The 22295-nt window shown below is 41.8% G+C and overlaps 1 protein-coding gene across 1 annotated transcript in view; it reads right to left on the reverse strand.

The window, feature by feature from the left end:
- TTC39C (tetratricopeptide repeat domain 39C) overlaps window positions 1-22295 on the reverse strand; it is a 122175-nt gene that overhangs the window by 11925 nt on the left and 87955 nt on the right. The window contains exons 7-9 of the mRNA XM_008069376.1: window positions 10946-11039; window positions 7514-7621; window positions 1440-1549 (exon numbers count right to left, since the gene is read on the reverse strand). Of these exons, the coding sequence (XP_008067567.1) occupies window positions 1440-1549; window positions 7514-7621; window positions 10946-11039 (312 nt within the window). The remainder of the gene's footprint in view (window positions 1-1439; window positions 1550-7513; window positions 7622-10945; window positions 11040-22295) is intronic.

Here is a 22295-nt window from a genome sequence, read left to right on the forward strand (position 1 = left end):
AGAATGACAAGGCTACGTTTTTCAGACACAAATTCAAATTAAAAATATACATCGAAGACATTAAGAGTGCACAGTTTCTAGTCGGCGTGAATGGCCCTCTCCTTCAAAGCTAAGGGGGAAAAATGTCTATTTAAAAAAATGTGCTTTCAGTTGTTCTTTTTTGTTTTTGTTTTTTAAAGAGATCCAAAAAGTTTTATTCTGGAGGAAAATGATACTTAATAGAGGATAGCCTTAGCTGATCAAGAAAGTGCCTATTTTGTCACAGTTTCCTTTATGTTTCCATTGGGACAAAGCTAGCCTTACATGTGAGTCTCTTAAATGGTCCTTATCATTGATATAAGAAGATAGTATTTGCAATATGTAATTTCCTTGCAGTTCACTTCATTATATATACCTGTTTTCATAACAAGGCCTGTGAAGGAAAAGTAATGTAAAAAAAAAATCAATGTATGCCTTGAAAAACAGAGGTTTTAAAAACAGATTTCTACAAAAAGCCATCCTTCAGAACACTGTCTCTTAAGTGTCGTTTGCATTAACTTACAGCCATTTTCTTTTGGAATTTCTCTCACCCACTATTAGTTTTTTAAGCTTTTAGTTTTTAACATATTGGTAGATATGCTTTTAATTCATTATTCAGTCCAACCTACTACCAAGATCTTGGGTGTATTTTGGAAACTTGGGGATAAAGCTGGATTCATTTTAGTTTCAATCAAAGGAACTTATAAAGCTTGGTGACAAAAAAGAACTCAATGGGTTTACATGGAGGTTCTCAGGCTAGATGTCTTTTAGTCACAGTTCTGTTGATGTTTAAATTTTCTACTTGGTGCCAGTGCTCTCAGTTGCAATCCACATTATAATCTAATTTATGCTCTGAAGTGTCAATAAATGTCCATTCCATAGAAACTTATACAACTAAAATCATGAAAAATTCAGGATACAAAATGTCATGTAACTTAAGGTAATTCAGCAAAATTTTATTCTCAAAACTAAAGAATAAATTTGGGACATTGTCCCTATTGTCCTGGGCCTTTGTGTCAGCAAATGTGATGCAAACTTTTGCTTTTTATTACGTGTCACTATCTGAAACACCAGATAGTCTCCATCTCTCACTAGGCTCTGCCAATCTGTATTCTTCTGAAACTACCTAATTCTTCAGACAGACACTTTGCCTCTAGAAATTCGTTCATTAGCTCTGCAGCTATGTAATACCGCTATTCATTTAAAAAAAAATCAGCTTTTATCATTTGCAACAAAAAAGTACTTTCTATTCAGAGCAGAGGAATGATCACGGAGTGAGTTCTCTCCATAGTGGCCAATTGCATTTTATGTGGCAAGTAAATTGTCAGCCTTGAATACAACTTCCTAAAACTTGCCTCAAGTAGTGCTGTCTACCGATGCCCATTATAAGCAGTGCACCAGATTAACGGGCTGCAACATACCTTTTTCACTGAGAACTGTTCAATCTGATTGTTCTTCCTTTTGAAGAGCTTCTGAACTTCCTTAAAGACAATCTGTGCCCCATCTACATCACCAGTGGCTCCCTGACAAACTGCAAGAAACCATAATTGTATTTCTTAAGTATGAGAGGGAGAACACCACTAAGGGATACCTAAAGAGATGAAACTTGGAAAAAGCAGGAGCAAATATGTGTAAAGACTACTACACAAAGGACTGCACCATCCTGCTGTCGATCCAACTATGTCTCAGGTGCCTGTGTTCTCAGTGCTTTGGGGACACATGGGGAAAGCCATAGTCCTTGATCTTCATTGGGGAGACAATCTTACACATAACAAAATCCCCAACTACTGTCACAGTGTATGACCTAGTTGGAGACCACATGCTCAGAAAGTGGAATAAAAGGAAATCTAGGAAAGAAAAAGGAGCCCAGAGCATCATGGACACTTCAGGGTAGAAGGAGAAAAGTCACAACTTACTTCTGCACATGTTCACTGGCCACCTACCTGCTACAAGCCACCAGCAAACACGTGAAGAAACACACATGCTTGCGCCCCGCAGACACAGAAATTTCAGTTGGAGAAATCATGCACAAGTGTGCATGTGTGCACAGACTCCCATGCATACACGTGTGCACACACTCCCATAGCTATAAAATAAACAGTGGAAAGAGAAGGGATCATTTCTCTGGAGTTCTGGAAAGCCGTGAGGAACCAGGAGGAATTGGGCTGAGTCTTGAAGAATGAGTAAGATTTTCATAATCTGCACACCATCTTCCTCTCACCTCATGCCTCACACGAAGACTTAATCAAATTCCCTTTGCTGCATCTTCTGTCTCCCTTCTCCAAACTTCACACTCTATAAGCCACCAGCAAGAATGTAAAGAAAAAACACTCATGCTTGCACCCTGCAGACACGGAAATTTCAACTGAAGCGATCATGCACAGGCCCGTGCCCATGGTGTGCACACACCCCCATAGTTACAAAGTACAGTGATGGCAGCAGTTAGGGTAGGAGGACCACATGCTTTTGGAAAAGCCCAGAAAGAGAAGGAATTGTTTTCTCTGTGGAATGATCGGAAGCTCTGAGGAGCTAGGAGGAACTGTAAAAACCATGTTGGCTCTCCTACCCTAACAGCTCCTATCATTTTCTACTTGGTAGTTATGGTGATGGAGGGGGAAGAAATGGAGGGGAGGAGGAAGAAGGGGGAAGAGAGAGACAGAGAGGCAGAGAGAGACAGACAGAGACAGAGACAGAGACAAAGAGACAGAGAGAGAGACTTGTGCACGATCTGTCCAACTGAGATCCAACGTCTTCAGGGTACAAGCATGTGTGTTTCCCCCTCCAGAATGAAGCTTTGCCACTACCTTTGTCCTCCCCTCAACTCTTACGACATCGAATCCATTTCTATTCATTTTTGTTAGATACCGTCTTAGTCACATGTGGTTTTTCACTCCCCACCTGGAATGTACTAAAACTGATATGCTAGTACTCCTTTCTCTGAGTATCTCTCAAACTATGTGGTGTCCTGTGCTTGTATGTGTGGGCTCGAACAAGCATGGTATAGGGCCCTGGACCACGCACAGCTCTGACTAGGCAACTCTCGGCAGGGCCAAAGAGGCAGAAGAAGCCAGGCTCGAAGAAAGCTGAAGTTGCTGAGGTGACGGGAGATGCAGAAGATTCCTAGTGGGCACAAGAGGGGCTAGGCTGAATATTCAAAGGAAAAGACAACCCCTTTCCCAGTTACTGGAGCATCCCTGGTCCACAGGTAGGGGTCTGCACCAATCCAAAAAGACCTCATCAGCTGTGGCTATAACATTTCAAAGCCCAAAGGGAGCTCAGGGGTTGTCTTATGTAACTAACCCCATCAGGCTATATAGCTCAGAGGATGCAAAGATCAAGAAAAGTTAGGTGTTGCTTAGGGTCACATGGGAGACCAGGGAAAAATATAATTACTGCTGTCCCTCGCTTGAGGTCTTCTTCCTCAGATCATGGAGAACATTCTTCCAGAGTCACATAATTAAAGAGAGAACGCTAGTCAGAAACGGCAACAATATCAGTATCTGAACCATCCCTAAAGGCCTATGACACCCATACCTTGGACCCTGAAGGATAAGCACCACCTGCTCCTCTTGCAGCAAAATAACAGGTAGCAGGTTTAAAAGATGCAGATGTTTAAAAGCATGAGACTCTCTGGTTTATCCTAAAATGTGAGGCCTAAGCAGAACTCAGGATGTCTGGCTCTTCCACGAAGACTAAGTTTACACCATCCCATTTGTGATATTCTAATCTTTTTTGGTAACGTACTTTTGATATAATTTCAAATGTACAGAAAAGCTGAAAGAATAGTGCAGGCACATGATCTAGCAATTCCAATTCTGAGTATGCACCCAAAGAAATGGAAAGCAAGGACTTGAACAGGTATTTGTGCACCGATGTTCACGGTAAACATTCCTCACAATAGCTAAAAGGTGGAAACAGCCCAAATGTCCATGAATGAATGAAAGCATAAACAATGTGGTATACACATATAGGGGAATATTTTCAGCCTTAAAAAAGGAGAAGATTCTGACACACTCTAGAACATGGAAGAACTCTGAAGACATTATGCTAAGTGAAAAAAGCCAGTCACAAAAGGACAAATATATTCCACTTATATGACGTAAGGAGAGTAGTCAAATTTCATAGAGACAGAAAGCAGAACAGTGGTAACCAGGGGCTGGGAAGAGGGGTGAACAAGAAGTTATTGTTTAATGGTAGAGTTTGAGTTTAGAATGACAAAGAAGTTCTGAAGATGGATGCTGGTAATAACTGCACAACAACGTGAGTGGACTTAATGCCATTGACGTACATATTAAAACAGTTAGCTTTGTTATATGAGTGGGGACCTCTCCACCCCCCCCACCAAAAAAAAAACAGAATTATTTTTTTGGCGGGCAGGTCCCTTGTAGTACAGGCTTCCTTCACTAGGTAAGTGTTCTAGAAACCCATTGGCATCAGTGTGCCAGCTAGCGTTATTGTGAGAAACTGTTTGGCTTCAGTGAATTTTTTTGGAGATTCTTTCAGTGCGTTTGCCCCCTTCATAATGGGTAATTTACGAGTGCAACTGCCCATACCATGCTAAGTGTCCAACAATTTTTGACCCCAAAACAGCATGACCCCCGTGCTCTACCCTCCCTATTCACCCAATCTTACCCAAGTGATCTTTTCTTTGTTTGTTTCCCACATGAAAAAAGTCCTCAAGGGGAACCATTTTGCTGATGTGGAAGAGATGAAACAAAAAATGGCAGAAGCAGTAAAAAGCATCCAAACTGATGAGTTCAAAAACTGTTTAGAGCAGCAGAAAAAGTGTGTCCATAGGCGTATTGCATCAAACGGAGAATACTTTGAAGGTGACTGAAGTTTAAACATGCAAGAACAAATACACAATTTTTTCTAAATAAGTTCCATTTTAGGGGAGGGTCCTCCCTCGTATATATTTTCTCATAATAAAACAGTACAAAAAACTAAGCCCCTGGTGGTGACGTTTCTGGTTCTGGAATGCCTGCCCTCTCTAGCTCTGCCTGTCGACAGGACCTTGTCCTTCACGGCCAACTCAAGGGGCAGCTTCTGCAAGATGCCTTCCCCGATAGCAGCACTGTAATCCCAGTGCTCCTTCCCGGCCTCACGTACTCTTTGCAGTAGAACTCCTCACCTACTCCAGTTCTCTCCAGGAAATCCCCTTGCAGACACAGAGATGAGAGTCTTTCATGCTTATCCTTTCTTATGACTGGCATAGTCATTCCTGTATGTAGCCACGTTGTACATTTTTTTTTTTTTTTGAGTTGGAGTCTCACTCTGTCACCCAGACTGGAGTGCAGTGGCCGCTCCCGGCCACTGCAGCCTCAACCTGCTGGGCTCTGGTGATCCTTCCGCCTCAGCCTTCCAAGTAGCTGGAACTACAGGCATGTGCTACCACGCCCGGCTAATTTTTGATTTATTGTAGAGATGAGGTCTCGTCAAGTTGTCCAGGCAGGTCTCAAACCCGCGGGCTCAGGCAATCCACTCACCTCAGCCTCCCAAAGTGCTGGGATTACAGGCTGAGCCACCGAGCCCGGCTACATTGTACATTTATTAGCCCAATGATAATCAGAGATTAAAAAGGAGATTGCATCCCACCATCAAGTGTGTGTCCAGTTATACCTAGGGGCTGCTGAGCTGTGTGCGGGCCTTTTTTCTGGGCTACTCTCTCTGGGTTCATCCATGCTTTACTGTGTTAAATACACAGAGGTTACTCAATGAATAGCTGTTATTTCACCTAACATGCCTTCAAATTTTATAAAACAGCCCTCTAAGTGTGAGATACAGTATACCATCTAGTATATTCGGTTACAGAGTCATAGTACGGATGCCCTATGGGACAGCAATGGAAAGTGTGTATAGATACAAGGGGCTGGTGCTGACTGCTAATGGACTGAAGCAATTTTATAGGAATTTAAAGATATCCAGGCTAGCCAGGCACAGTGGCTCAGCCTGTAATCCCAGCACCTTGGGAGGCGAAGGCAAGAGGATTGCCTGAGCCTGGGGGTTCAAGACCAGCCTGGGCAACTTGGTGAGACCTCATCTCCACAATAAATCACAAAAACTAGCCAGGTGTGATGGCATGCGCCTGTAGTTCCTGCTACTTGGAAGGCTGAGGCAGAAGGATCACCTAAGTCGAGGTTGAGGTGGCCATGAGCGTGCACTCCAGCCTGGGCAACAAGAATGAGACTCAAAAGCAAAAAAAAAAAAAAAAAAAAAAAGATATCCAGGTATATTTATTGGCCACTGTTAATCAATTATACCTTACTGATTGATTGATAGATTAAGTCGGGGTTTCACTGTTGCCCAGGCTGTAGTGCAGTGGCACAATCATGGGTCACAGTAGCCTCAACCTACTGAGTTGAGGGCTCAGGCAATCCTTCTGCCTCAGCCTCCTAAGTAGCTGGGACTAAGGCACATGCCACCACCCCCAGCTAATTTTTTTATTTTTTGTTGAGACAAAGTGTCACTATGTTGCCCAGGTTAGTCTTGAACTCCTAGACTCAGGCAATCCTGTAATCCCAGTACTTTGGCCTTCCAAAGTACTGGGATTACAGGCATGAGCCATTGCGCCTGCCTCTATCTTATTTTAAGTAGATCCGTTAAGGGGATGGAATGAAAGGGGAAGATGTTTCATTAAATCCAAACATTTGAAAGAATAAGGAGGTATTTAAAACAATATTTGGCTTGATCTTGAATTTTGAGTAGAAAAATCACTTAAGCAGCTACATAAGGAGAGTTCATCCTTACGAAAACCAGAAAAGGTCTACACACATTTGCTTAAAGGCAGAAAATATACAACCACTTGGCTTTCTTCAATTCCACACCTCTAAAATTCTAAATCACAGGCAATTAATGTATTACAGGACGCAGAAAACTCTTTTGTCCACCAGGTGGCAGCACATATTTAACAATTTCCTTTTATGAGGCCGAAAAATCAAAAAACTCATTCGAAACAGAAATTACAGGTGTTTCAACTATAATGAAATGCAGTGTTGAAATCGCTCACATTCTGCAATATCACACTGTAAATATAACAGGGCTAATAGGTAAGATAAGGTTAGAGCAGGTGACTCAAAGCCTATGCCACTTTGTAACCAGGGACCAAACAGAAATTATAATGCAAGTGAAAAAGACATGTGCAATTCCTAAAATTTATTTAGATTGCTAATAAAGAAAAATATAGCATACAAAGGAAGGAGATAAGGGCAGGTTTAGAGCAAAATGTACAAGAACGGGGAAAACCTCACAATAAGTATCTCCAAGACAGAGCACAGGAGTAAACCACACCCAGAGGTTTCTCGGTGCTGAATTTCTGGGTGCTCAGCTGGCTCAGTGAACACAATATTCCGCTTCCACATACTTGGTCACATAAAACACTAGCACGCTGGGGAAACTGTGGACGAGCACAGTTTCTGCTTTTTCATCATTCACCCATCCACTGACAGGAGAGCTAATTCACAACAGAGTATGCTGGGACCATGGTCAGTCAACTCACCTGCAGTCAAGTAGGCATAGTAGCACTGGGACCACCTGGACTCATTTTTTAGCCTCTCAAAGGAGTCGAATGCATCCTTGAAATTGAGCTCTATCATGCTGCACCAACCTGCAAAAGAAAGACTTTTAGCACAGCACCCTAAAGCAGTGGGCGCTATGCCCCACTTTCAAGCCACGAATCTCTCATACTGCTTTCTCTGTTTCTCTGTGAACATTCTTTGAAACAAGTAAAAACTTTAACCTGAAAACTTAAGAAATTACTTTTTTCTCAAACATTTTCAATGTAAAGCTTGATTAAGACAAGGCACTCAGGCGAGCACGGAGGCTCATGCCTATAATCCCAACACTTTGGGAGGCTGTGGTGGGAGGATCACCTGAGGCCAGAAGTTTGAAAACAGCCTAGGCAACATAGGGAGACCTCATCTTTACAAAAAAAACCAAAATTGCTGGGTGTGGTATTGCATGCTACTTGGGAGACAAAGGTGGGAGGACTACCTGAACCCAGGAGTTAGAGGGAGCAGTGAGCTATGATCACTGCACTTAAGGCAAGGCACTTCAGATTCCACAACCAATCAAGCAGTATAGAAGAAAATGGCATTAGGACTTCTAGAAAGACACTCCAATTGGCCTCATGTATTTGTGAGAACTCAAGCACAGCAGTATTTCTTCATGACCAGGAAGAGGCAGAGCATGAAGCCGTGGACACAGTACCATTAGATACTCAGTGGCTACCTCAAACTTCTAACAGCTCTCACATGACAATGAGCTATTAATATTCATCCTCAAAACTCTGTGAGAAGTAGACAGCAAGCCAGTAAGAAGTGAAGTACCTGTCCGCCCGCCCTCTGCAAGTCAGTATGCGAGCTGAGAAAAACAAAACAAAACAAAAAAACCCCACATTTTTCCTGGGTCAAAACCCTGCTCGACCAGCATACTGGTAATCAATAGCAGCAACTAAAATGAGAGAGATTTTATTCCCACTGCTAGTCCTCGTCTCTCCTATCAACTGAGCCCCTAGTGTGTGCCAAGCACTGCAGGAAGCTCATCACATAACTCTCTCCAATCCTTACTGCAATCTGGCAAAGGTGGCTATGGTGTCCTTATCTTAGCAAGGGGAAAATCCAAAGTATCAACAATTGTGACTTGCTCAAGGCCACACAGTTACTAAGAGGGAATCACTGCAGATCAAAGTCCAGTGTTCTTTCCTTTATGCAACATCGCCTCCACACAAAAATATCCTGGTATCAAGTGTACCACTAGGTAATTGTGTAATCTGGGACAAATCATTTAAATTACAGGGGTGGGGGTTCGTATACACTTCTAGAAAATTCACTGCCAAATTGTACAAGATATGCTGCTTACATAGTTTAGAGTAAAAAAAAAAAAGCTGAGCCAATTATTTTTATCCTTTAATAGATACCAGGGTCGGGTTTGAATTAAATATAAAACAGAGATAGAAGGCAGCCTGAATAAGAAGACTGGGTTGCTACTCAATCCTGAGTTAACCTTCCTACGGCCTTAAATGAGTCCTAAGCTTCCCTCAGTTCCAACCTTCTGTAGTTCCAAAGACTTTGAAATGAGGCACAAAAACGGCCAACAGAGCTTGACTTTCTTTTTAAGAGACAAGGTCTCACTTTGTCACCCAGGTTGTAGTGCAGTGGTGGTTCAACCATAGCTCACTGCAGCCTCTAACTCCTGGGCTCAGGAGATTCTCTGGCTTCTGCCTCCCAAATAACTGGGACTACAGGAATGAACCATCACACCTAATTTTTTTTTTTCACTATGTTGCCCAGGCAGGTCTCAAACTCCTGGCCTCAAGTGATCATCCTGTATCAACTTCCCAGAGTGCTGAGACTACAGGTATGAGCCACCATACCCAGCCAAAGCTGAACTTTTAAATTCAAATTCTAGCCAGGCTTGGTGGCTCAGCCTGTAATCACACACCTTTGGGAGGCTGAGTGAGTGGATTGCCTGAGCCCGCAGGTTCGAGACCCACCTGGGCAGCGAGACCTCATCTCTACAATAAATCAAAAAAATCAGCCGGGCATGGTAGCGCATGCCTGTAATTCCGGCTACTTGGAAGGCTGAGGCAGAAGGGTCGCCGGAGCCCAGCAGGTCGAGGCTGCAGTGGCCGGGAGCGGCCACTGCATTCCAGTCTGGGCGACAGAGTGAGACTCCAACTCAAAAAAAAAAAATTTCAAGTTCTTTGAAACCCATTCATTCTATATTATGGATACTAAACAGAGCATCGACAGAGTTGAAATGACATGAAAATACATCTTCCATTGGATTATACTTAATTTCCTCTTTCTAAACCACAATCAGTGTTTAATATGTAATATCATTTACTGGGCAGTACCCAATCTTTTTGTTTGCAGTTTTCTTTAAAAGGATTCAGAAAGACAATTGTGTCCACAGCAGGTGAAGCAAGTGGCAGGCACGACAGGGTCCCAAGACGATGGGTCATCGGCTCCCCTGAGCACCATCTACTTCTTCCCTCTGCAGACAGCTTCTCGGGTACCAATTTGGTTCTGCAGTCCCATCACTCTCCCACCATTTCTCCTTTCTCTACTCCTCCATCATTCCTTTTCTGTGTGCCAGATGTGACCTTGTGGTATTAGCTAAGCTGAAACTCCAAAAAGGATGAGCCCCCTTTTTAAATTTTTAAATTTTTGTCTGTTTCTTCCAAGCCCAAACTCATGTTTACTCTTCTCAGCATAATGGAGAAACCGTCACATAAAAGGATCTTGAAATGATGACTGTAGCAGGATCTGACAGTTCTGGTGCAGTCAGCCAAAGACTCAGAGCAACAACTTTGGAGAAGGAGGGAAGTCTTAAGAAAATAGATACCTCCAAGTTTGTCTATAAATGTATCTCCAGTAGGGGAGAAGCAGCTAACATGTACGGGGGGCATTCTGTGTGCCAGGCACCCTGAATGAGGCTTCACACGTGTTATCTCATCCACACCTCATGACTGCTGTGAAGGGAGGAACCTCGACTCCAATGGCAATCAAGTGGCTTGGAAGAGTTGCACGACCTGCCCAAGGTCTTTGAGCCAGCTGGTGAAAATGCTGGGATGGGAGGCCAACTCCCATCTATGCCAAGTTTTTCTTCTCCACTCAACATGGAGAGGAGGGACAAAGAGCTTCAAATTCTAATGTGCTGTCAATTAAGGTATTTACAAATGGTTCTTCAGTCAACCCACTGAACATTACCAATAACCCTAAAATCAAAATGCTATAAAGAATAAAATGTTATCAATAAGTAACAGAAAGGGCAGAGAAAAGAATCATTGCACGTGTTTCGATAATCATTGAAGTCCTATTACTGTGGAAGGCAGCACGCATTTTGCAATGATACACAAATGGAAAACCTGAACAAGACAGCATGAAGCACTTCACCCCAAGAAGTTAGACGGACACTTCATATTTACCAATTTCGTACAGACAGACATGCTGAATTTCTCTCTGATCTACTGCGAGTTCCAAAGCAGTGTGGAAAGACGTCAAGGCACTGTTGATTTGACACTAAGAAAAAAGTGAAAACAGAGTTACTGGCTAAGATCTGTCAATGACCTTACCATCACTGTAATTCAAAAGCATCTTTTTCCCTAATAGTTCCACAGATTAAGATTTAGATAACAGATTGGGAGAAGGATCCTTAATCGTGATTTCAAAGATTCTGTACTGATGGAAGAGAGTGATGTAAAGAGTGCCAGAAGAACACTCCAGCTAGCCCCACACAGCTGTGAGACTAACCTGAGCCCAGAGAACTCCCCCCTTGCTCAGGTGTGAGGACTCAGCTCAGGCCCATTTTCTTCTGCAGGGCTCTCGCCTACTTGGACCATAGTGCATTCTTATATTCTAATTGTTTGCTAATCGGGCTCCTAGCTACCAGATAAGTTTGCAGAGGGAAAGGATTATATTTCATCCCCCTGTGTGTACCCAACCTTGGCCCAAAAAGACTCTCAATCAGCACTGAGTGGATGCATGAAGCCACGCCCAGGAGTCCAGTCCTCAGTGAGCCCTTCCTCAGCTGCCTCTCTCCACTCTCCATCATGCAGTTGACAGTTTGATTCTACACCCGAGAATGCTATTCTACAACGGCTACTGATCATCAAATCTCCTCTCTCAATGCTTTAGAAATTCTCTGAGGATCCAAAGGCTGTGAGTGGTGGCTCTCCCCTGCAATCCCAGCACTTTGGGAGGCCGAGATGGGATGATCGCTCAACCCACGAGCTCAAGACCAGACTGGTGGCACTTGTCTGTAGTCCCAGTTGCTTGGGAGGCTGAGGAGGAAGGATGGCCTGAGTTCACATAGTCGAGGCTGTGGTGACTGTGGTGACCTGTGATTGTGCCACTGCACTCCAGCCTGGGTGACAGAGTCACATCACGACTCAAAAAAAAAAAAAAAAAAAATCTTTGAGGATCCAGATTACATTCTGAACCCAGCAGCCTCTCAACGTCTGTCCTATTTACACCTAGTGAAATGCGTTTAGTTTTCCACTCTATGTAGCCAAGATCTCTTTCAGTATCTGCCAACGTGATGCCACCAGTACCTGACAGAAACAGCTAAAAAACATCATCAGGATTAAAAGGGTTAGTTTAATCCTAGACAGGCACTGATAGGTATTAAATGCCATGTCTCATTAATAAATAAAAGTTTTCAATGCCTGGAAGACTTGACATGGCCTGTTCTCAATGGTGCATGCAGTCTGGGAGCGCTCCTTTCTTGCTTGAGCTGGTGCCAGGGCTCCTCTGGCTGCCTACACTTGCTAGGAGGTGGGCTGCTCCCAATCCCTGCTCAGGGCTTCCCTGTGTGCCTCCTTGCCAACAACCTCTCCTCTCCACAGGAGACCAGCTGGGGCAGGAGGGTCCTGGATGACAAGCTTCCCTGCCTATCATCCTGGGTTCTTTACTCAGGCACCGTCACTGCAGGAGGCACCCGGGACACAAGGGCACCTATGAATCAGCAGGTGATCTTCCGAGTAGCCTGTGACTCGGGAACTCTTCAGGCCCATGACTCATTAACCAAGGCCTGGCTGGGTCAATAACTGTTCATGTCCCACAGTGACACTCTCTTCTGTCATGAGGAAAGTTTGGGCTTCATCAATGCTGACCGGGTAGCCACAGAAGACACACATCATCAGCACATCACTAATTCCTGTTCTCAGGAACCTAACATCTAGCTGGAGGGAGTCTCAAAGAAGTGTGGATCGCCCAAAACGCTGAAGGCAGACGTTTACACTAATTTAAGCACACAGCCCAGATATAAAATACCAGTGAGGTAAAAAGTGTGTGCATGTGTGCGCGTGGACATCTAGATACTCACTAACCCCATCTCTCACTTTTCCCTTTCTGGATCAAGAGCTCTTTTCCTGCGTCACACATGCACTCCGTTTAGCATATTTATACAGAAACCACAGCATTTGGAGTTTGGCATTGCACACATCTTCCCACTTTGCTAAATTAATAACACCCAGCTCTGACATGCAGGATGTTTCTAACAGGCCGTCACCACCAAGCTGTCCCGAGCTGCAGGTTTGGCACATTAGTGCAATGCCATGCAGTGCTTCAGAGGACAGAAAATGACTCAGTGAATATGTACTGGCCAACTACTATGCGCCAGGGATAGTCCTAGGCTCTGGACATACAAAGACAAGTCAAAGATGGCCAGGTGCAGTGAGCCAGCCCTATAATCCCAGCACTTTGGGAAGTTCGCTTGAGCCCAGGAGTTTGAGACCAGCCTAGGCAACAAAGTGAGACCTCCTCTCTACAAAAGAAATGAAAAATCTTTAAAAAACAAAAATGAAGCTTTGAGCTTTGAATGCAAGTAAAGAAAACAAGGAGTGTTGAATCAACACCACTCCTCTAAACTCTTTCAGAAACTCTCTGAGATAGGCATCTATTAATTCTATTTTCAGATGAAGAAAGTAAAGTTCCAAGAGGTTAAAGAACTAGGTCAAGGTCAACAAGGCAACAGTGGACTAGTATTCAAAATTCTGCTCTGATTGCCTCTTAGATCTGCTTTCTTCAGAGTACACAGGTGTAATTAAGTTAAGTCTTTTGTGATGACAGAGATTTAATTTGTACTATCCAGATGGGCCCTAAATGCAATCACATGTATCCTTACATTCGACACACACAGAAGAGAAGGTGGCACTGTCACCAGGAAGGCAGACATTGGAGTGATGCTGCCACGTGTCAAGGAGTGCTGGCAGCTACCAGAGGCTGGAAGGGGCAAGGAAGGGATTCTCTCTGCAGCCTCCAGAGAGACCAGAAAGTACTGAGATGCAGTATAGAGCTGAGTGATATTATCCCAAGAGCAAGACTAACTACACAGTCAGTTCTAGTTCTATCCTGATCATTTGTTGATGAATTACTATGAAACAGTGGAAGCAGACTTTCCTTTGTTTTTCACCAAAATAATTTAAAATAAAAAATAATCTGTGGGAGTAGTTATACTTACAAATTAAAATATCTACCACAGAACAGAGAAAGGGGAATTATCCTCAAGTTGATGCTTGAGTCACTGTTTAATTTTTAAAGAAATATACACGCTGTGACCTGATTGAAAAAGCCACTGGGCCACGAGTTAGCACTAAGTAGGCCTTTGTCTCATGAATTGTGCACGAACACACTGCATCACAAAAACCACTGGAAGCTTCACTTTTCTCACTGGGAAAAAGAAAAATTACTGGTTGGCTTTATCACTTCTACAGGAAGCCACAAAGTCCAAAAAGTATGAGTCTTTGCCAAACTAAATGGAGCATATTTATTGACAAAATCAGCCTAATCTGCAGCCATTGCAATGCTACTACAGAGATGGAGAGTGTTTTTCCAGATGTTCAAACCTTCCTTCTTGACAGATGTATTCTAACACTCTAGGCATTTTCTAACACTTTAGCAATTGTAAAAGGAATTTGCTCTATTTTATTCTCTGAGTGTTGCCAGTATGTAGGAAAACTGGATTTTTGCAAGTTGATTTTATGTATGTCACATTATTAGACTCTAGAAGTTCTCATACTTTCTAAAAGGTTTCTTGGATTTTCCTGGAGGCTTTCAAATCATTTGCAAATAATGAAGCATTAGCTCTTCCTTTAAAATAGACTGGTTAATTAGCTAGGGGAACCAGTTAAGGAACACCAGTTAAGATACTGATAATAGTAAGCTCAGCATACATCCTTTATTGTTGTCTTTTTAATTTTGTTTTGAGTCAAAGTCTCACTCTGTCACCAAGGTTACAGTGCAGTGGCATGATCATAGCTACTACAACCTCAACCTGCTGGGCTCAGACGATTCTTCTGCCTCAGTCTTCCAAGTAGCTGGAACAACAGGCATGTGCCACCACGCCTGGCTAACTTTTTGGTTTTATTGAGAGATGAGGTCTTGCCAATTTGTCCAGGCTGATCTTGAACCCCTGGGATCAGGCAATCCTTTTGTCTCCGTCTCCCAAAGTTCTGGAATTACAGGTGAGCTGCCACACCCTGCTTTTTGCTGTCTTTAATGAGGATGTTTCTTTTTTTCTTTTCTTTTTTTTTTTTTAAGGAAAAAGGAAGAAAGTGGCAGCTGCTCTAGGGCACAGACAGTAAACAAGCCTCTCTGTGGTGGCCCCGCTGCCTTCACAAAAAGGGATTCAGAGGGTCCGGCAAACCACGAACAGCCAAAGACTTCTGTACAGATTCACCTGTCAAAATTATTAGTCAAACATTTAAAGAACCGTCCAGGTGAACTGAGAGTCTAACCAAAGCACATTTGCTAACCAGTTTTTTATTAGGGTAGAGAGAAAATACGGATGAAGAGCTGGAAATGGCTTCAAAGATCACCTAATCCAAACTTAACCCTAACCCTTTTAATTTTAAGATAAAGACAGGCCCAGAAAGGTGTTAAGAGAGAGGATTCTTTCCTTGAATGAGGATGTTTCTAATGTTGTACCGTTCAATATGGTTTGCTGCAAGCTTTTAGTAAACGCATTTTTACTAAATAGATAAATTTCCTATTTAAAATTTATTGCTATTTATAATTTCTATTTATTGCTATTTATAACTTTTATTATAATTTATTGCTAATTGTTTTTTTAAAAATCTGAATTGGGCAGCATATTTCATTAAATACTACTGATAGGATTGAATGGTCTTATCAGTTATTTCCTTACCGCAGGGAATCACAGGAATGCATTTTCTGAGGCTGAACCATGCTTGTCTTTTTGGAAAAGCCCTTCTAGGTCATAATACAGCATTTGAAAATACACTGTTGGATTTGATTGGCTAATATTTATTTAGAATTTCTACACTGGGAATGCATGAACTATAGCGTTTTGTTCAGTGCTTTACACTCTTTAGAATCAGGGTAATGCCAGACTAATTAAACCAACTGAAAATACTTTCATATTTTCTATGTTCTGGAACTATGCAAATAACTGGGTCCCTTTTAAAAGTCTTATCTTTCAACTGAATAATTAATTTTAAATGCTTAAATCAGCATACTTAAATGTTTTTCTTAATGAGCACATAATGTAACAAAGGACATTAAGCTTTAGATAATATTCCCTAAACCCAGTGCTAGCTTTATAACCAACACAAGTTTTGACCTTAGGAAATAATTTTTTTTTTGTTTATACTCTCAGGAGATATTGAAATAAATAAAATCATATAAATATACTGTTCTTAGGAAGGGCAACTTGTCTTTAAAAATACATGTCACCTGTTAAAAGTGCTGGGAAATAATTCACAATATTGTTTTTCAACATTCAGAACACACACTCCTAGTAAGTAGCAATTAAGTTTCCCACCAATTGTTTCAGACTCACCAGGAGAAATTCCGTATTTTATCTAGCGGGCATGATTAAGAGCTATTTTTTTTTACATTAAATTCCTATCATAAATATACAAACATATACTTTTGACTAATACCTGAGAAAACACATATGTGTTCTTTGAAGAGAGGGGAAAGAAAAAGGAAACATGTACCATGAAGGAATGGAGTGACCATAGGTACCATCTCCCATGTTACTTCAAAACTTCAAGTTATTCTTATTAAAAAGTCTAGTTATACCACACTAATACATTTTAAAGCCTTTTATAAAATAAAGATCTCAACGTATAAATATGAAGACACTTAGAAGTCACAATAATTTTCAGAGTCAGCACATAAGCCTAGGGTCCAGTAATGTCCCATATTTTTCTATTCAAAAATTCTTACTAGCAATACCAAACTGAGAAGATTCATTAAATTTAGCTACCTAGGCAAAGGTTCCATTTCCAGAGTTGAAAAAAAAAAAAAGACAGGAAAGGAAACAAGGCCAAGGTCCATGTTCCCAAGTTCCTGGGATTTGGCTCAGTCTACAGTGCCAAAGGGACACCAAGTCCCAGCTTCCTCAAATCCGTAATGCAAGACTCCACTTCCCAAGCAAGCAGTTTCCTTTTGTGCCATCTCTAAATTGTATTTAACATTAAATGACAAAAAGCTTACCATCATAAAGGTTCAGAGTCAGGCTGCTGGCATTAGAATAATGTTGGTGTCACTGAATTCTGCTGGATTAAACACCACAGAGAAAGCGACTGTTGCAAGGACCAGTCATAGAACACAATAGTCCCTGCTTCTGTAGTTCTGAGGTGCATTTGCTTTTAAGAATTTTCAGTTTTGTTAGATAAACAAGTTCTATTTGTAAAGCATAGGCACGTTCTATTTTAAGATGTTTTAATCAACTAGTAAACAAAAATATGTTTGACATAAACAGAATTCACACCAAGTATTAAGAATAAAAGAAGTATTCAGCAAGCAGAACATGTATTAGAGATAAAGATGAAAGGACAAGAAGATATTTGATATTCATGAGGCACTTGGGTGCCTCAATATACACAAGACTAAATATACAAGAGCACTTAATATTTGGAATGCTAAATATACATGAGAACTTAATATTCATGAGATCTTAATTTGACCACCCATTGATGACACCCATTCTGGCACAATGTGTTCTCTGCCCAATAAACACTAATAAAATAAATCCACGGTTGTTCCTCAGTTTAATAAGTGTGGCCAAGGGTATTCATCCCTGCGGGTCTCTAATATATTATGCACCACTGCAGGTCTCCTCTCAAATTCAACGCTGGTCCTCCTAAGCCATCCATCAGTGAGGAAGGGTAATATGAAGAGGAAAGCAGAACACTGCACATTGTGTACCCCAGGACTCAGGCCCCATTGTCCTTCCACCCTGCCTCCAAGAGTGCAACTGATGCTTTTGTCTTCCCCCCTGCTTCCCGTTGTGTGTTCTACATCAATTTAGTAAACTATTTGATTCTACCCCTTGAAATTTGGTATGAGAATCTTCCTGTTCTGAGACCTCTGGAAGAACCTGCATGCACTTGGAAGATACCAGGGTACCAACAGCATCTGGGTAAAAAGAGAGGAAAAACAGTCATATGCCTGTGGGGAAATAACTGGCATTGATTGTTAGCTGTTATGGGTTGAATTGTGCCCCCCCCAAAAAAAGTCCTAACCCCCTGCTTCAGAATGTGGCTTTATTTGGAAATAAGTTTACTGAAAATGTGATTAGCAACGTTTAGATGAGATCATACTGGAGTTGGGTGAGGTCTAATTCAGTATGATTAGTGTCCTTATAAAGAGGGGAAATTTGGACACAGAGGCATGCACACAGAGAGAGCACCACGTGAAGATGAAGCAGAGCTAGAGGTAATGGTTCCACAAGCCAAGAAATAGCAAAGCTTGCCAGCAAACCACCAGAAACCAGGACGGAGGGACGGAGGAGGTCCTTCCCTCACAGCCCTTAGAAGCAGCCAACCCAGCTGACTCCTTAATTTTGGACATTCAGTCCAGAACCATGAGACAATCCATTTCTGTTGTTTAAGCCACCCAGTTTGGGTACTTTGTTATGGTAGTCCTAGGAAACAGATAGACTAAGTGTCGGGGTATCCTTTTTTTGGGGCACTGTACGCCCCCTCCCCCCTCACATATGTGGTGGGATAGAGGTGTGCCTCTCAGGTGTAAGGGTGAGGACAAGTGGCTGACTGGAGCTAGGCAAGTCATCGTGTTCCCCGGCGCCCCCAGAATCCACCCCTGGAGTGTTTCTCACAGGTGATGAAGGTGGCAGTTGTAGTACCTGCCTGCGTGTATAATGTGCGTGCCTGTGTGTATGTGTGCTTGTGTGTGTGCCTATATGGCAATTCTAAGTTATTTCCTTCTTAGGCTGACAAAGCATATAGTAATTTGTATAAATACCAGATCACCAGCGCCAAAGATTTTATCAATTTACACATGTAACAATAATTTACAAGGGCTAATTTCCTTATACCTTTGTCAACACTGAATGTTTTTAGTATTAGTCAGTCATTTTCCACGTTGTTTTGATTTGCATTTCCTTGGTCTCTAGGGGGTTCATGTTATTGGTCATTGGTATATCTCATTTTATGGCTTGTCTTTTTAGGTGTTTTGGCTATTTTTCTTTCTGCATGTTTATATTTATCCTTCCATTATATCCTCATTTTGTAAAGAGCTCTTTCTATTTTAAGGATGCTAACCCTTAACCAATTGTTTTCCCATGGATTTTTTTTCACTTTCTAAACTTTATATTGTTTTTATTACTTATTTTTATGCGAACTCTATCAATCTTTTGATCAATTTATGATCAATTCTATCAATCTTTTCCTTAATAAGCTTTGTTTTTAGAGTTATATTTAGAAAGTACTTGATGGGCGAAATGGGGCTTTTAATACTACCAGGCATGTGGAATCCATGTATTTTGCATAATTAGGGAACAGTTTCAATATGTTGTAAATATGGCTGCTCCCATTCTGACAAAAATTCAGGAGCCATAGAACTATAACAATCATCACAGCACAACTGCGAGAGAAAGAGCAAGAGACTGAACTTTGTATTCATTCATGACACACACATGCGCATTATGTACGCACACACAAATACACACACACACACACACACACACACACACACACACACACACACACGCATGTACTCACAAGCCCTGCTATCTAAGTGTTGGGCACTGCTGTAGGCATCTGAGATAATAGTGACCCAAAGTCCCTGTCCTCATGGAGCTTATGTTCTCATTCTAAAGGAGGCAGGTGATGACTGTGTAAGGAAACCACTTTACACATGAGGAGATGTCTCTGAGCAGAAATGAGACAGGTGGCAATGAAAGGAGACAGGGAATCCTGGTGGAAGTGAGGTTGACAGGTTCAATGCCACAGCCAGGGAGGGTCTCCCTAAGAGGCGGCTCTGAACAAAAAGTTGAGAACGTGAAGGAGTGGTCAAAGCAGATATCAGAAGTAAAAATGTCCCAGGCAGGGTCCAGAGGGTACAAAGGCCCTGAGGTGCAGCCATGACCCTGTGAGTTTGAGAAAGGAAGGAGAGACCAGTGAGGTCAGTGGGGAGCAGAGGTAAGCCCAGGGGGTGGGTGATGACAGAGGCTGCAGAGGCAAAAAGGGGTCAGCAGGGCCTTACAGGCCATTATAAGAATTTGGGCTTCTCTGATCCCAAAGAAATACAAAGGATTATCAGAGATTACCATGCACACCTGTATGGAAACAAGCCTGATAACCTAAATGATATCACACAACCTTCCAAGGTTGTAACAAGAATACACTGAGATGCTAAATGGACCAATAACAACCCAGGAAATTGACTCCGTCATAAGAAAGCTACCTACCAAAAAAAGCTCTGAACCAGACAGTTTTCCAGTGGAATGCTACAAAACGTACAAGGAGGAGCTGATATCAATCCTATTAAAAGTATTCCAGGCAATCAAGAAAGACTGAACTCACCTCAAATCATTTCATGAAGCTACTAACATCACACTGATACCAAAACCACATAAAGATCCAACAAAGAAAGAGAACTACACAGGTCAATATGCCTGATGAACATAGATGCAAAAATTCTCAACAAGATTCTAGCAAATTGGATCCAACAACACATCTCAAAAATCATCCCCCATGACCAAAGTAGGCTTCATGCCCAGGATGCAGGGCTGCTTCGAAATTCACAAGACCATAAACATAATTAAATACATCAACAGATGTAAAAACAAGAACCACATGATTATATCATGAGATATAAAAGCTTTAAATAAAATCCAGCATCTCTTCTTGACAAAAACCCTCAAACATCTAGGCCTGGAGGGAACATACCTCAAAATAGTAGGAGCCATCTATGATGAACCCACAGCTAACAAACTGCTAAATAGACAGAAACTGGAAACATTTCCCCCTGAAAACTGAAAGAAGACAAGGCTGCCCACTCTCACCCCTCTTGTTCAACATTGTATTGGAAGTCCTAGCTAGAGCAATTAGACAAGAGAATGAAATCAGGGATATCCAAATAGGAAAAGAGAAAGTAAAGTTAAGGTATCCCTCTTTGATGACGCTATGATTCTATATCTCGAAAATCCAAGAGAATCTGTCAAAAACCTCCTTTCACTGATAAAGGACTTTGGCAAAGTCTTGGGGTACAAATTAAGTGTGCAAAAGACAGTTGCATTCCTATACCCCAACAACAAGCAGGCAGAGAACCAAATAAAAAGCACAATCCCATTCACAATCGCCACAAATAAATGAACTACCTCAGTATCTTCCTAAACAGAGAAGTGAAATGGAAACTATAAAACACTGCTCAAAGAAATTCAAGAAGACACAAACAAATGGAAAAATATTCCATGCTCATGGATAGGAATAACCAACACTGTTAAGATGTCCATCCTACCAAAGGTAATCTGCAGATTCAATCACTACTCATTACATTACCAACATCATTCTTTTCAGACTGGAAATGACAATACAGAAATTCATATGGAAACATGAATGACCACGAATACCCAAAACAATCCTCAGCAAAAGAAACAAAGAGGGAAGTATTATACTTACAGACTTTAAACTTTACTACAGGCTACAATAATCAAAACAGCCTGGTATTGGTACAACAGGCACATAGACCAATGGAAAAGGATAGAGATTCTGGAAGCAAAACCTCAGTGTCTCAACGATCTCATCTTTGACAAAGCCTCCACCATCAACCACTAGGGAGAGGAGAACCTATTCAATAAATGGTGTTGGGAAAACAGGTTGACCACATGCAAAAGATTGAAACAGGACCCCTACCTATCACCATACATAAAAATCAACCCTAAATGGATCAAAGACCTAAACCTAAAACCTTAAAATATAAGAACCTTAGAAAATGCAGGAGACACCCTTATGGAAATTGAAACTGGCAACCAATTCCTAATCAAAACCCCCAAGTGCCCATGCCATAAGAGATAAGATAGATAAGTGGGACCTCATCAAACTGAAAAGCTTCTGTAAAACAAAAGAAACCATCATGAGAGCAGAGAGACAGCCCACAGAATGGGAAAAAATATTTGCCAACTGTATCTCGGACAAAGGCCAAACATCCAGGATCTACAAGGAACTCAAACGTGCCGAAAAGAAAAAAACAAACAGCCCCATTAAAAAGTAGGCAAATCCAGTCCTCTTTTGACGGGCAGCATGGCTGTTTCCAGGTTCTTGCTATTGTGAACAACGCTGTGATAAACATGCGTGTGCAGGTATCTTTTTTATAGAGTGATTTGTGTTCTTCAGGATATATTCCCAGTAGGGGGATTGCGGAGTCATATGGGAGGTTGGTATTTAGAGCTTTTTAGGAATCGCCACACTGCTTTTCCACAGAGGTTGCACTAGTTTACACTCCCACCAACAGTGTAGAGTGTTCCCTTTTTCACCACACCTCTCCAGCAGCTGTTAATTTTTT

The sequence above is a fragment of the Carlito syrichta genome, unplaced genomic scaffold, assembly GCF_000164805.1.
Source record: "Carlito syrichta isolate Samal-C Ts95f unplaced genomic scaffold, Tarsius_syrichta-2.0.1 Scaffold311970, whole genome shotgun sequence".
Classification (NCBI taxonomy): Eukaryota; Metazoa; Chordata; class Mammalia; order Primates; family Tarsiidae; genus Carlito; species Carlito syrichta.